General features: G+C 37.2%; 1 protein-coding gene and 1 long non-coding RNA gene across 2 annotated transcripts in view; one reads left to right on the top strand and one right to left on the bottom strand.

Moving 5' to 3' along the window:
* The window catches only part of LOC117064030, a 280930-nt gene that overhangs the window by 118343 nt on the left and 146228 nt on the right, over window positions 1-16359 (top strand). The window lies entirely within an intron of this gene.
* The window catches only part of CHST9 (carbohydrate sulfotransferase 9), a 284816-nt gene that overhangs the window by 127507 nt on the left and 140950 nt on the right, over window positions 1-16359 (bottom strand). Inside the window, exon 3 of the mRNA XM_033178073.1 lies at window positions 13917-13955. Coding sequence (XP_033033964.1) covers window positions 13917-13955 — 39 coding nt within the window. The remainder of the gene's footprint in view (window positions 1-13916; window positions 13956-16359) is intronic.

Here is a 16359-nt window from a genome sequence, read left to right as displayed (position 1 = left end):
ATTAGGTTGTATGCATTTCTTATATAATTGCAGCATTATTCAAAATAGCCAGAATATGGAAACAACCTAAATGTCTACCAACAGATAAATGGATAAAGAAAATGTGAGGGGAGTGTGTGTGTATTCCATTGTTTACACGTGCACATATATACATTTTATATATGTATATGTATTATGTATGTGCACATATAATATATAATGCATTACATATAATGCACACATAATAGAATATTATATAGCCTCAAAAAAAGAAAATCCTGCCATTTGTGATGACGTGGATGGACTTGGAGGACATTATGCTCAGTAAAATAAGCCAGAGGCAGAAAGACAAATTCTATATAATCTTAATTATATGTAGAATCTAAAATTGTTGAACTCATAGATATAATTATGAGTTCATAATTATATTTATTTATTTTGTATTATTATTATACTTTAAGTTCTAGGGTGCATGGGCACAATGTGCAGGTTTGTTATATATGCATACATGTGCCATTTGGTGTGCTGCACCCTTTAACTCGTTATTTACATTGTGTATATCTCCTAATGCTATCCCTTCCTCCTCTCCCCTCCCCACAATAGGCCCCAGTGTGTGATGTTCCCCTTCCTGTGTTCTAGAGGTACAATGTAGAGCATGGTGACTGTAGTTGACAATACTGTGTTGTAAAATTCAAAATTTGCTGAGGGTAGATCATAAGTGTTCTCAACACACACACATACAAAAAGTAATTATGTGAGGTGACAGATAATTAGTGTGATAATGGTGATTATTTAACAATGTATGCATATATCAAAACATCAAATTGTATACCTTAACTATATATAATTTTGTCAATTATACCTCAATAAATTTGGAAAAAAATAAAAATATTTAAAATGCTATATATATGTATATATATATAAAATCTATATTCATGTGCCAAATTCAAAAGTACACATCCATTTTCCAAGTGTAACGGTACAAATGATATTTTGAATGCAGAACAAATACAGACACTGGATGATTCAGGTTGGTGAAAAGAGAGCAAGGTCATATACACCATGGAATACTATGCAGCCATAGAAAAGGATGAGTTCATGTCCTTTGTAGGGACATGGATGCAGCTGGAAAGCATCATTCTCAGCAAACTATCGCAAGAACAGAAAACCAAATACGGCATGTTCTCACTCATAGGTGGGAACTGAACAATGAGATCACTTGGACACAGGAAGGGGAACATCACACACCGGGGCCTATTGTGGGGAGTGGGGAGGAGGGAGGGATAGCGTTAGGAGATATACCTAATGTAAATAATGCGTTCATGGGTGCAGCACACCAACACGACACATGTATACATATGTAACAAACCTGCGCGTTGTGCACATGTACCCTTGAACTTAAAGTATAATAACAATACAATAAATAAATAAATAAAAATTTAAAAATTTAAAAAAAGAGAGCAAGGTGCATCAGCTCTTCCCATGGGACATGGAAGAAGCAAGAGTCCTGCTTCATAGGTAAGTCTCGAGGCTGAGGACAACTGGACTTCCACCTTTCTATCTCCAGTTTCAGGAAAGAAAGAAGGATGGACAATTAAAAAAAGAAACTAATATCTCTTGCTTGTCTAAACTGTCCAGAAGACACAAACTGATGTGGCAATCCAACTAGACCTCTGGGAATACAACGTAACCTAGAGTTAAATAATGTAATCTAGAATTACATTACAGGGTTTCTATAGAAGGAAATACAGAGGCACAGGTGCTGTGTTTTGTTTTGTTTTTGTTTTCCAACATTTTGTTAAGATAATTTTCAAACACACTGAAAAGCTGAAAAGCTTCATTCCTTAAGATCATATTTCTCCCTACTTCAGGCAAAGCCAAGCAACATGAAAACTTCCTGTCTGCCTAAGACCAGTATATTCTAAATCTCTAAGTGCCTGGGACCAAGAACTGGGCCACAACATGATTTTTGACATTTTGGTTACCTTTTTAGTGTGCTTATACCTGCAATGAGCCAATCACTCCTGCTAGATAGGCTATTTTTTAAAAAATTTCATTTTATGGTAAGAACACAACATGAGAACCGCCCTTTAAACAGACTTTACATGTATGATACAGTATCGTGAACTGTAGGTATGATGCTGTCCAGTGGATCTCTAGAACTTATCAGGGGCTGCAGGAAGGGGGAAGTGGGGAGTTGCTAAACAGCGGCTATTAAAATAATCTGAACTAAATTTTGTCTTCAAGTCTTCTTATACCACTGCTGTGAAAAACATCTACGTGCTTATTGGGCACATTTGTTTTGTGTCGTTCAGAGAGGTCCTTCATCAATGAGTATTGATTATTGTGTCACGCAGTGTATTGCTTATACAAATTCTGAAGTCAAATGGTTTTTAAAAATCTCAACTGTTCACATCTTAGCCTTGGCGTTTACATTTTTTTCAGCAATATGAACTGAGTGGTCCCTCATATCTGCTATCTTCATATCCAAACCTGTTACTTTTCACCCAGAAAAAAAAATACTTTTCCTTTGACATTTTCTCATGAGTAATAATAATGAATTTGATAATTTACTAGTGGAAAGGGTATGATGCCCAGCTTACACTGAACTAGATCCTATTGTGTTCATACTGGACACAACTCAGTGGTCTCTGAAAAGACAAACAAATGCCTGGGCATGGTGCCTCACGCCTGTAATCTCAGCACTTTGGGAGGCTGAGGCAGGAGGATTGCTGGAGCCCAGGAGTTCAAGACCATCCCGGGCAACATAGGGAGATCGCGTCTCTACTAAAAAATAATAATAATAAAAAAATAGCTGGGTGTGGTGATGCACGCCTGTGTGTCCTTGCTACTCAGGAGGCTGAGGCAAGAGGATTACTTGAGCCCAAGACATCTAAGCTGCAGTGAGCTGTGATTGTGCCACTGGATTCCAGCCTGAGCAATTGAGTGCAGCATGAGACCCTGTCTCAAAAACAAAACAAAACAAAAAAGACAAACAATGCAAGCTGATCGGAGGCACCTGTTGGCTTATTTTTGCCACTAACAATAATATGTTACTTAAAAACAAGAGATGATTAAATCCATCTTTCAGGTCATTTAATTAAGTTTTTTTTTTTTTTTTTTAATTTTTACAAGCTCTCAAGGTCTTTGACTACTGCCAGTTCTCAAGCCAGTCAGATAAGAAAGCATTGCTGCCAAGTATATATACTAAATGTTTCTTGAGAAGTTCACTGAAATTCAAACAGTACAACTATAATTAGGACGCCAAGAATAGGGCATTACTGGTACTTTAATGTGAAACCAGGACCTAACACACATATGTTGGGAAGCTGTTATTTAAAGTCTTCTGCTATGGGATTATATTTAAAAAATTGGTTATCTCTCTTTTTATTCTTTCTTATTAAAATGACAAGAATTATTTATTCTTGTGTTTTAGATAAGCACTAGAAAAGTAAATTAAATTTTAAAAATGAATTCATATCTTATTTTAAAAAATATTTTGTCCATTTGCACTGGGTTAAATAAAGAAGATAACTTTCTGTCCAGGCGTGGTGGCTCACGCCCGTAATCCCAGCACTTTGGGAGGCTGAGGTGGGCGGATGACTTGAAGTCAGGAGTTTGAGACCAGCCTGGCCAACATGGTGAAACCCTCTCTCTACTAAAAATACAAAAATTAGCTGGGTGTGGTGGCATGCACCTGTAATCCCAGCTGCTTGGGAGGCTGAAGCAGGAGAATTGCTTGAACCCGGGAGTTGGAGGTTGCAGTGAGCCAAGATCGTGCTGCAGTCTGGGCAATAAAGCTAGACTCAGTCTCAAAAAATAAAAAGAACTTCCAGTGAGGGGTGCAGCTCTGCAGTGTCCACTATGGTAGCTGCTGGCCACACATGGCTGTTGAGAACTTGCCATGTGACTAGAACAGCTCAAAAATTGAAATTTTATTTTAATTAATTAAAATATTACTTTAAAATCTGAAGTGTTTTTTTTATTAACCATAACTTTATTGTTTTCATAGACTACCTTTCTCTTCAGTGATTGCATCATGTAATCTACTATTTTCTATTATAATACACATGTTCAGCATATCTATCATTTCTAGCATCTAATGAATAATTTCTTCTATTGATAGCATGCTGCAATAATACTTTCAATATCCTGGCTTAAATAATGTATCATTAAATTAATTTCTCCTATTACATTTTACTTTTTGAAATGTAGCTACTCAAAATGTAATTTATATATATGGCTTACATTGCATTTTTATTGGATACTACTTATCTAGAAGAAAGCAAGAGAGTAAAAAACAACAGCAACAACAAAAAACACACCAACAAGTAAATAATTATGAAATCTGGAGAGTCTTACAAATTTACTTGTTCTTTCTGCCTAAGTTAAAACCTTGTAAGGTACCACATGATTCAGCAATTCTATTTCTGGGGTATATACCAAAAAAATGGAAAGCAGGGTCTGAAGAGATATATTTGTACACCCATGTTCACAGCAGCATAATTCAAAATAGCCAAGAGGTGGAAGCAAGCCAAGGGCCCATTGTTGGATGAATGGATAAATAAAATGCAATATATACAGACAATGGAATCAGCCTTAAAAAGGAGGGAAATTCTGGCACATACAACAACATGGATGAAATCTGATGTTATGAAATTAACTAGCCACAAAACCAGAAATATTATATGACTCTACTTATATAAAGTACCCAGAGTAGTCAATTTTTTTTTTTTTTTTTTGAGACGGAGTCTCGCTCTGTCGCCCAGGCTGGAGTGCGGTGGCGCGATCTGGACTCACTGCAAGCTCCGCCTCCTGAGTTCACGCCACTCTCCCTCCTCAGCCTCCCGAGCAGCTGGGATTACAGGCGCCCACCACACGCCTGGTTAACTTTTTGTATTTTTAGTAGAGACGGGGTTTTACCATGGTAGCCAGGATGGTCTCCATCTCCTGACCTCATGATGCGCCCGCATCAGTCTCCAAAAGTGCTGGGATTACAGGCGTGAACCACCGCGCCCGGCCTCAGAGTAGTCAAATTTATGGAGACAGTGAAATCGTGCTTGCAAGGGACAGAGGGATGGCAGAATGGGGAGTTACTGTTTAAGGAATACAGAGTTTCAGTTGTACAAGCTGAAAAGATTTCTGTGAATGGGTGGTGGTGACAGTTGCACAACAATGTGAATGTACTTAATGCCACTGAACGTTATTAACACATAAACATGATTAAAATGGTAAGTCTTATGTGTATTTTATAATTTAAAAAAAATACATAATTTTTAAAAGTCATATAACTATATTGCTCCTATTGCTGCAGAAAGATCTAGTCCATTTCAAGTAATCATGAAGGTCAAGGGAAAATATTAAATTTAATGTGGTTCATATTTGCTTATCTATATGTCCTGGGATGAACATTTTTAAATGGCAAGAAAGCTAGCAGATTAGGTAAGAAAAATGGCCAGAGAAAATAAGATAAAAGTGCATTAAATAAAGTCAGGTTTTGAATGTAGTGTTCTGTTTGTCTCTGGATATCAGTGAAACAGAGAACTATTCGTTTTGAGAGAAGGCTTGGTAAAATTGCATTTCAGGGACTTTTCGGAGGAGGAAAGGACTATATCTGACTGAGAAAGTACAGATTGTTTCTATGCAGTGTGAAATGTATTAGAGACTTATAGTCATACTAATAACTAGGCCATAGTAAAGATGTGTAAAGAAATGAAGGTAAGCTAGGGTAGATGGACATTTGCCAGGGACTCAAACAATGGAAAGATGTTAAAGAAAGGCATGGGGCATGGTCAGGATCATCCCACCCTTTAAATGGTCCAAATGGAAGCCAAGACACTGGATCACATCTAAGAAAATTTAAATACGCTAGCTACACTCAATAATGTAGTACTTCATGGTCATCTATAACCCCTCAGTGTGAATTAATTAATCAGATCACTCAGCTGCTTCTGAAAGGGATTCCTGGTTTTGGTGTCCCCCACAACAGGTATCTCCCTTTGTGGGTCTCTCTGTTTTCCCACTAAGGCTTAGCCTTTCTTGGAATTCCTCCAACTGCCACTCAAGTCATAACCTCACTTCTAGGGTGAGTGGACTTGAGGCATTTCATGTTTCCTTAGAGTTTCATGGCTTCTCTGTTGTCCTACAAATGCTCTTATCTGGGGATTTTCAGTTAAATAATGGGACAATGTATATGATTGATTTCTGTACTGCATGACCCAAGTGACATACATTCACTTTAGAAGGCTTTAAGTTGCACAGTATACAAGTATATCATTTACAGTTGATTAAAATGTTTGTGCTCATTTCTATTTAAAAGAACAAGTTAGGCATCTGTTTCCTGCCTAGAAATAACCACCTCATTTTTTTTCCCTGTGGGAAAATCAGGTATGACTTAACACTACTTTCACAAGCGAGGCTGAGGATCTCTGATATTCTATTTCTGTGTGCATTTGTAATCCTTTGTTTATATAAATGACACTTTCAGCTAGTCAAAATATACATTTGCCTAGAATGCTCAATTACAGGTCATGTCACATAAGAGTATAGTCATTATTATATTGTCATTATTATATTGACTGATACAGAGATCCACACACCTAGGTTGCCCTTTGATACAACTTCCATGATAAATTAGTTGATCATTCAATACATACATATGAGCCTAATAGCATGAGCCCAATTTTGTTGAGACCTGCTTCGTCTCATGCTGCTTTGATGAGATTTATCATCTAGCTCTTGAGTGTTCATTTTTATTTGAGTTACTTTCTATTTCAATTGGGAATTCTTTGTGACTTGTTTTTGTAATACTATATTTAATTGAAGAGGAAAGCCTAAAGTAATCTTTGGCTAACACAAATTATGAAATTATTCTCCATTTCCTCTTCTGGGTGAAAGAAAAACGTACATGTTGTTTATGAAAGAATCAACACAGATAAAAGTTTCTCTTTTTCAGTTACACAAGGAGGTACCCTGTGAAATTTATTGTGATGCAGCTGAAGATAATATTTCTCCCCTGCCACCTAAAGAAAGCATATTTCAAGTCTCAATTGTGTGCAAATAAATCCTGTTCGGTGTAATAGAAGACCAGTCCAAATTAAACATCAAATATGTGGAGAGAATTTCAGGTAGACGTGTTCATATCTGTACTTTGAATATGTGGTGTGACATGGCAATTTCTCCTTCATTAGCTACTTATCATTTCAGATTTGTCTAGTTTGCATACACACACTCCTTTAACTGCAGTGTTATACAGTAAAATTTAAGGTATTTTAAAAATAATGTGGCACAGCTGTGTTATTATTTAATCTCTATCATAAACTCGACTGACTGGAAAATGAAATTTGTTTAAAGATAAAGTCTGTAGGACTTCTCTTAATGAACAGCCCAAGTGTAAGTCTTCCATTTTGTGGATGGGAAAATGCAGCTAAGAGACTTTATTTCATTTAACAATAAATATTGTTCTGAAACCATAAACCCAGAGAAAATTGGTTGCTTTTAAAAGTAGAATTCATTAACATAGTTCAGAGAGTAAGGTCTTCAGGAAAGCTGCTTAAAAAAGCAAACATGCTGGAGATGGATTGCCTGGGAGGCTGAGGCAGAAAAGCGGTAGTTCTGAACTACAGGATGGAAAAATATGAGACTTTGTTTATATCAACCTGGGCCACGGGCATAAGATCTTAGGAAAAAATATTTTGCTTCTTTTTTCAGCAATCCCTTGGGGTCTCTGTTAGGCCAGATGTGGATCACAGGTCTGGGTTCAAGTCTCAACTCTGCCATCTTCTAGCTAACCCAAGTGAACTTGACCAAGTTACATAGCAGGGCAGTGGGAAATGGGCAGGCTTTGCTATCACACAGACCTAGATCCAGGGGCACATTGGTCAGTGTTTAAAACTGAATGAACCCTGGTTTGTAGTGTTTGCCAATTTCCATGGTGTAAATACTCCCATCATGGCCAATTTTAAGCTACCTGCATGACCTTACTGAATGCAGAGCCGGGAAGAGAGGAGCACAATCAGGTCTCTCCAGACAGCTTTCCAGATATTATAAGCTGGCTCTAGCAAGCCATGGCCTAGGTTTTATTTCTGGTTCCATCAGTTAATAAATGGGGCCTAAAGCAAGTAATTTAAACTCTTTCCAATCTCAGCTTTCCAATTTTTAAAATGTTGACCATAAGCAAACTTTACATGTTCATTTAAAGGCTCAAGTAGAAGATACTGGGCACAGAGCCTGAAAATAGCAGGTTCAATAAACATTAATTCCCCAACTTAATGGCTTAAGGATTAAACTCTCCTCTCTTTCTCTCTCTCTCTCCCCTTTCTCCCCCTCCTTTTATATCTTCTTCCTTCTCACTCTCCTTCCCTTCACATATTCTTTGAAAGAACAAGTCTCCGTTTGTCTTATACTCGCTCCTCAACACCTTGTCACTTGGTTTTCACTTACAGAATTCCTCCAGCATAATTTCTCTGTGGTGATGAGTAGATATCTCCCCGTAACTCCAATAGATGTTTTCAGTGCTTATTTTACTTACTCTGTGGCACTGGACAGGTTTGACCAGTCCCTCCTTTTAGCTTTCTTTCTTGGATTCAGAGACAGAGAATGCTGTTGATTCTCACAGGATAGCTTTGATTTCTCTTTCATAGGCTCTTGGTCTCTGATTTATCTTACTGTGTCCTTTGTTAATGTTGGGGATGTTCTAAGGATTCAGCCTTGCCTTGTCTCTTTTCTCACTCCTGACTCCCTTTGGAGCTTATTCATAGCAAGGGCTTCAACTCTTATCCAGGAACCAACTACTTAAAAGGCAAATCTGCATCTCTCTGAAGTTCTAGGCGCTATTGTCCATAACCTACTGCTTGTTTGACCTTCTTGACACAATTCTGCCCCCATATCACACAGGCCACATTATAATCAACATAGATATGACTGAATTTATTATTTTCTCTACCAAACTTGTCTCTCTCCCTGTATTCCCTACACAGGTTGCAGTATACATCTCTTCTCTAAGGCGGGAAACCTAGGAGTTGTCCTCCCGTACCTTCCATATCCAACCAGGTCAATTTGATCTTGTAAATGTATCTGGATTCCATTTCCTCGGCTTCATCTCTAATGTCACTGTCTTCATAAAGACATCTCAGACCTTCATCCTGTTATTCTTGGGTAATTAAAATGATATCCTCCCTGATTTCCTTGCCTCTTGCCCATTTCTCTTTCAATCCATACTTCCACTGAGATTTTTAGAAATCTCTTTTCTGGAGAGATTTTTAGAAAATGCAGATGGATTCTGAAATTCCTTGTACCTTATTAGCTTTCAGCACTTACTGCATAAAGCCCAAACTCCATGGAACGGCATAGATGGTCCTTGTTGATTCTGGCGTGTGCCTACATTTTGGCCGTATCTCCCACTTCTTGTTTATGACTCTGCTCCAGTCTTATTAAATCACTAAGCTTTCCCTCAATAGGCCATGCCTTTTCCAACTACCTTCATCTCTCTGGCAATGTCTCTTTCATTAACTATTAGGTGTTTCAGATTTGTTTAGTTTGCATGAACACACTCCTTTGGACAGCAAGCTCTTTTCCCTTTTTTTAACCTGGTCAACTATAATTCTTTCTTCAAGGATTGACTCAATTCTTACCTCTTCCAGGAAGCCCTCCCTGAATTCCTCATGATACCTTGTACATCATTCTTTAAAAGGCACCGTGTTGTAATCATGTGTACTTGCTTTTCTCCCTGAACTGAAAGTGAGTGAATTAAGGATATTTATCCCACATCTTATTCACCTTTGCATCTCTGATGTTAAGCACAAGTCCTGGACCATTAAAATATTTATCAAATTGAAAGTATCAACTGAAAAATACCTCAGATTCCTTCTCTGCCCCTTTTGTGGTGCCTGAGGTGCTGTCAAGAAAATAGCTTTTATAAGCTATGAACAAGTTAGGATGGTAAGCATTTTAAGCTTGATTCTAACTGGAATAATGATTCTCAAAGTGAGAATGAAACGTGTAGATATTGCAAAATACCGGTGTCCAAAATGATGGGCTTTTCAAGGATAATGGTTTGCTTAAATGTATTTGTCACAATGTCTTCTACCCGCTAACTTCATATGTTTAATGTTGGTCACCAATAATTAAAACTATGACAAAATAAGTCTTTCTCATTCTTGATTTTTAAGTTTTTCTTTTGGATAGTGTATAGGAACTATGGCAAAAACACTATAAAAATAGAAATAGCCTAGAGAAGAATCATGCTAAATGTGCTAAATATTATTTGTATTCAATAAATGTGACATATAATAAAGTGAACATGTTATTCATGCACAGATGGAAGATTTTATTCAGTATCTACTTATTTTTTTTTCCTGAATGACTGCATGTTAAATGTATGTTAAAAAGTTTTAAAATGGAGGTACCATTGCTGTTGTAGAACATTTCCAAGAAGCAACACACTCAAAAAGTAAGCAGCAAGGGACTGAGCTTGCAAAGCAGATGTTCTACATTTGCTAAATTTCCAATAATGAATTTTGCCTTTTGAGTTGACCAAAAAAAAAAAAAAAAAAACCCAACCACATTGTTCCTCTCTATGGGTAGCTTTTTGCAAATTATGCAAATGAACAAACCATTTCTAACTTTAGGGATGCTCTAATGTCATAAGCGAAAAGTACGCAATTGATTTCTCCATTCTCTGGTCCACTAGGGCTATTCTTTCCATTATACTTAACTGAATTTGAAAGGGTTCTTCTTCTTGGAAATGTTGGAATATAGATTTAACAGATGGTATTCCCATAGTTTCTATTAGTAAGCATCCTAACAATCATTTATAATCCACTTTTCTTCACAAGAATTCCTCTTTGAATTTTATGCTGTGTTGCTTTCTAATATTGAGAATTCCATGGCCCACAAAGAGGTCTTTCTTCTGATGAGATAAAGGTACTTCAAACAATGAAGTTTTTATGTAACATCTATGAAATAGCTGATCTTTTAAAAAATTTTCCTGGTAAAGAGAATCAAAGGAAAATAGAAAATTGATGACATCAGGTATTTGCCTCCTCCTATTTGTCCATTTATCATTATACCACCATATATTTTATAATATTCTTTACCAAGCCAAATCACCAAATTTAGTTTCGATGTTTCTAACCATATTGTATGAATATGACATAGACTTCCAAGTTTAATGTCAAGGGGCATATAATTTGAATGGGTTTTCAAAAATGACAATGAATGATACCAAGTTATACATATTCTCTCGTGAGTTATTTCTGGCTTATGAAAAATAGCATTACACATGAATCAACAGCCAGGATTGCAATCAATCAGTGTAGATGGACTCTAAATAGAAGTCACTAAATAGACTACAGGACAGTTTAATTCCACAGTCTTAACACCATCAGCTAGATGCTTTACTGAGAAACTCAGTCCAAACTAAATTAGTGTAATCTTTGGAACATGATTCACTCAGTTATGTAATGAAATGAAAGCTACTTAAGTTTTGTTGACGACCATTATACGTAGTAGAGTCATTTCAATTAAGTGAAAATGGCAATAGAATCATAGACACATTAGAAAAAACTTTAGCAATGATTTAACCAAAATCTTTATGAATCTTCTGTCATCATTCTTTTAGGAGGTGCCCAACCCCTACACTTGTTTACAAACATAATCTCATTCTTTCCAGTGTCAGAGACGTTTCCTTGTTATGAAGTTATTTCTTACCCTGAACAAAAAGTTGCTTCTGTATAACTTTCATCTTAGTGCAAGACTCTTTAAACAAAGAATTAACTTTAACCAACCAAAAAATGAGGGTCTTGGTAGGTCCTGGTTTTAATAGGAATATTCTGTCTAAAATATTTTCTAATTTTTTTCTTTCAATTATTATACATTTAGTGCAATAGGATAGGGTAGATTGAAAGGGTCCAGAACCTAATTTTTGTCTTTCTTAGCTGGGAGATAAAATCAGCTGTAAACAAGAGGGTGCCGGGTATATAGTAACTGAGGAGGCAGGTCATAGAATCTGAGGAAAATGAACAAAGATGTAAAAAGATCCAAGCAGGAAGTCAGAAATAGGAGCGTCCATGATGTTTTCGGTGTCTTAGCCACATACTTTATCTAAAGAAGTCTACATTCAGGCCAGCACCACAGACTGATTGTAGTATTTATGACTATAGGAGCAAACAATATGTTCCAATCTTAAAAACTCAGACTACTGTTACAAATTTAGATTTCCTGAAGGCATGATTTGTTGTCCTTTGAAATGATTAGGAGCCTCCTAACATTCCCCTAGAATATGGGCTGTATCCATTAGTTCTCCTTAACCTCACCCTCTCCTGGAAATCAGGCAACTGACAAGCTATAAATCAGATAGGGCAAATTTGTAAAAATTCCAGTAGTAAAGGGGGTTTTCTCATAACTCTAGTGACCTGTGTTCCCTATCAAAGATGCTGTTGCCTTAAAGATTTTCCATTTGTTGAAAAGTGTTTTATTAAGCAGTAACTGAACAAAGCCTTAAAATGACTAGCACTTTGTTTTGAAAAGAAAGGTTAGCATGGTGGGGGCGCATGAAAGGACAGGGAGTAAAGACACCTGAGTCCTTGTCCTGCCTCTGTCTCTAACCTTGGCGTCACCTTGATCACACAGGATTTTAGAAGCCATGACTATGGAGGGAACCTAATGAGGCATCAGACTTAACACTTTGGCCAACTTAGCTTTCTTCCAAACTGTGCATTTTCTTTAACTAAGAAGGTAGGACTTACAGCATTATGGAAATAGCATTTTAGAAGCTGTACAAATAATTTCTCCCGTAAGGAGCAATAATGAAGGTAATCATACCTGTGAGGGAATCAGACACTTTCTTGCCTTCATAATTGTGTGTGTGTGTGTGTGTGTGTATGTGTGTGTGTTCATGATCAGGCTTTAAAAGATTCCTAGAGAATGCAAACAATAATATTTAACAGGAAATTCATGCAGGTATTAAGTTACCCACTTATCTGAAATGAACGCTAAGGTTAGAAAGGAGAAAAGAGACAGGAGCTTATGCTGCTTATACACTTTTAGATTAAGATGGATCTTTGTTTTCTATTGACTACACTGACTTTTTGGAAACACACACAATATCTTATCACCAGACAAGAAATGAAGCTAAAAGAAGCTAGCAGATGGGAGTGATTGGTAGCTCTCACTTATCACAGGAGTAATGGTTGGTGGAAACTTGGGAAGGATGGCGGGCATAGGTACGCATGCCAAATTAGCATTCTCTATGATTGTTGGCAATTTCTGGGCACTGTGGGCTGCAACACTGCTCCTCTGCAAAGATTGACTTGGTAAATGAAAATCTATCTTACCTCACAACTTTAAGCTAAAAGGCAAGTAATGGAAATATGAAAATGTAAAAACTTAATTTTGTATTAGTTAGCAAATATTGACCCCTACTATGTGCAATGGCACTCTGCCAAAGCGTGATTCACTTCTGAATCCATATGAATTTAGAAGTGAAGCCATTCTTAAAATTCTTCCAAAATATAAAGATGCTTCTCAGTTAATATTGTCCTGAAAAACATCCACTATATAAACGGTTTTAGAAAATAAAATTGAGATTCACAGTCACTTGGGAAAGTAAACTGGTTGTCAACTATCAACTATCACATCACAACGTCTGTATTTTAATACTGTTGGTTGCAAGACTTACCTTTAAACAGATAATCATGAAAAAATTAAACATTACATATCATTTTCTTTTGAATGTAATGATTGAATGAAAAGGACATAACTGATGTGAAAGTGAAAAAGCTAAATGTATGATTTATTTTAATTAAATTAATATCGACCAGTTCAAAAACCATAAACTATGAATTTTAGTGTGAATTTTTGAATAATAAATTTAAAACATTTTAAAGGTGGAAATAAAATCAGGAAATAAAGCTGGAGCCCATCAGAAAAAATCTTACCTGAAGTTACTTTTTGTTCTCTTCTCTTCTCCACTTTCCCTGAAATGAGAAGTGGCAGATAAGTTACAGCATGGAATCATGAGAATATGATGAAAATAAGATGAAAGCCCAGTTTACAGCAATTTCTAAACACAACCACTACTTCACCCATGTCCAATGTGCTCCTGGAGATGACTGGGCTCAGCTGACAGGCATGAGAACTGCTTGCAAACCAATTTATGAAAGTAAAAAATAAATAACTATGCATTAAATGTGCTGTTGGATTTTAAAAATCTTGTTAGTAAGGGTCATTTACTCAACAATAAACCTACAAAGGGCAAATCCCTATAGAAAGCACTATGGGGAGAACAGCTAAATAAGACTATGCCTTCTTACAACCCACTTGAAAAAACAGAAAGGACAGACAATGTAACATGAAGTGAGATGTGCCTCAAACGATGTAGAATTTTAAAGATATGAGATGACGAAGCAGTTATTTTAAGAAAGGAGGGGGTGCTCATGAAGTTATGGAGAAAGTGGTATTTGATTTTGACCTTGAGATACAAATGGCATTTGAGAAATTTGAAATAGAGAAATGACTGACTCTTGGCAAAGAAAACAGTATGGGCTAAATGGACAGGGTATTTGCGCAAGAAGACCTTGCACACTTACAGCAGTGCATAGGAGGAGGACTATCCTAGAGGTTAGGCACAAGGTAATGAATGTGGGGACTGAGTCATGGCAGTGGGAATGGAGGGGAGGGGAGGGAAGTAGTGGATGCAAGAGACAGTGGGGAGGCCGAAATAATAGGGCCCAGCGATTTATAAAATGTGAGTTGCCAGGAAGGAGGATAAGTCAAGATGAATGGTTAGCTAGGTGACTTTGGGCACAGAGATGTAAGTCGGAGAAATGGTATTATAGAATGCGATGGGGCTGGGAATAACAAGTTCAGTGTTAGACTGACTGACTTTGAAGTACTATGGGGACAAAGAGCTTGTAAGAGGTCAGAAAGTTTATCCTAATATATACGCCTCTGACATTGGAGCATCCAGGCTTATAAAACAAATATTACTAGGTCTAAGAAAAGAGATACAGCCACACAGTAGTGGTGGGGGGACTCCAACAGGCACTGACAGCATCAGACAAATTATCGAGGCAGAAAACTAACAAAGCAACTGTGGACTTAAGTGAACTTTTGACCAAATGGACCTAACAGACATCTACTGAATATTCCATCCAGCAACCACAGAATACACATTCTTCTCATCCGTGCACAGAACATTCTCTAAGATTGACCACGTACTCAGTCACAAAGCAAGTCTCAATAAATTCAAAAAATCTGAGTTGAAATTACAGATGCAAGAAGTGTTCATCGTAAGAAGATGGCTGAAGCTGAAGGAGTGAATGGGGCATAAAGGCAGACAGCACAGAGGAGTGGACGGAGGACAATAACTAAGATAACATGACGGCTGCTTTTGATTTGTGATGTGGGCCCATGGGAAGTCGGAAGCAGCTGAGATCCAGAGAGCTCAACAAAGTGCAGGCTCCTGTACCACAAATCAAGTTTTAGAAGTATGGGGGTTTTCAATAGCATGTTGCTACTGCTTGCAGAGTTCACATGATTATTGCTAGACTGTGAGAGTAGTTTTAGCAGAGAGTGGGCAGAGAACACAAGAGAGACTGCCAGGGTCTGGGAAGTAAGTGTGTGATGAGGAAGTGGAGCTGAGGACATGGCTTCTTGTTTATCAAATTTGTCAGTCTCCAAATGAGTCGAATAAGTGAAATGGAGCAATAGCTTGAACAGAAACCAACTCAAGGTTTTTGCTAAGCTATGGAAAACGTAAGCATGCTTGTAGACTTAGGTAAGAAACTGTGCACCTGGGCGATGAACACCACGGTGGAGGTGAGGGCCGTGGTTTGGGATAAGTGAGGGCCATCCTTCCAGCTGCCACTTTTTTGTCATCTATCAACATTCTTTAGCTGGAGCTAGTTACTGAGAAGTTAGGCCACACATTGAAGCTACGTGTAAACTGTATCCAAGCTTTTCTAACAGCCCTTCAAGTCTTTTAAAATCCTAAAATATAAGGTGGAAAATGTACAATCTTCCCTCGTGTTGCTGCGAAAAGTGTACAATTCATTTAACTGGCACCTTGATTAATGGCATGTTATATTTATTTCGGTGATTTCCAGAGGACTTGTTTGATGCAATTTATTTCAATGATTCCAACAGATAAATAACATGAATAATCCATTTAAAGGCCTCATTCATTACCAAGTGTAACAGGGCACCTCCTCATTTAAGTTTTCCACTGGGCAAGCCACTGCTTACTGTTTGATTATTCACTTATGAATACTAGAGGCCTCAGACATTTTCATAAATTTTAAAAAATGGTATTCAAGGCTTGAATTGTAAATTACGTAAAGAAAAACATCTTTTTGAAGTGTCTTTAACCTATATTAGAAT

The sequence above is a fragment of the Trachypithecus francoisi genome, unplaced genomic scaffold, assembly GCF_009764315.1.
Source record: "Trachypithecus francoisi isolate TF-2019V2 unplaced genomic scaffold, Tfra_2.0 Lachesis_group19, whole genome shotgun sequence".
Classification (NCBI taxonomy): Eukaryota; Metazoa; Chordata; class Mammalia; order Primates; family Cercopithecidae; genus Trachypithecus; species Trachypithecus francoisi.
Note: the sequence above shows the minus strand (reverse complement) of the source record. Positions and strands in the feature narration are given on the sequence as shown.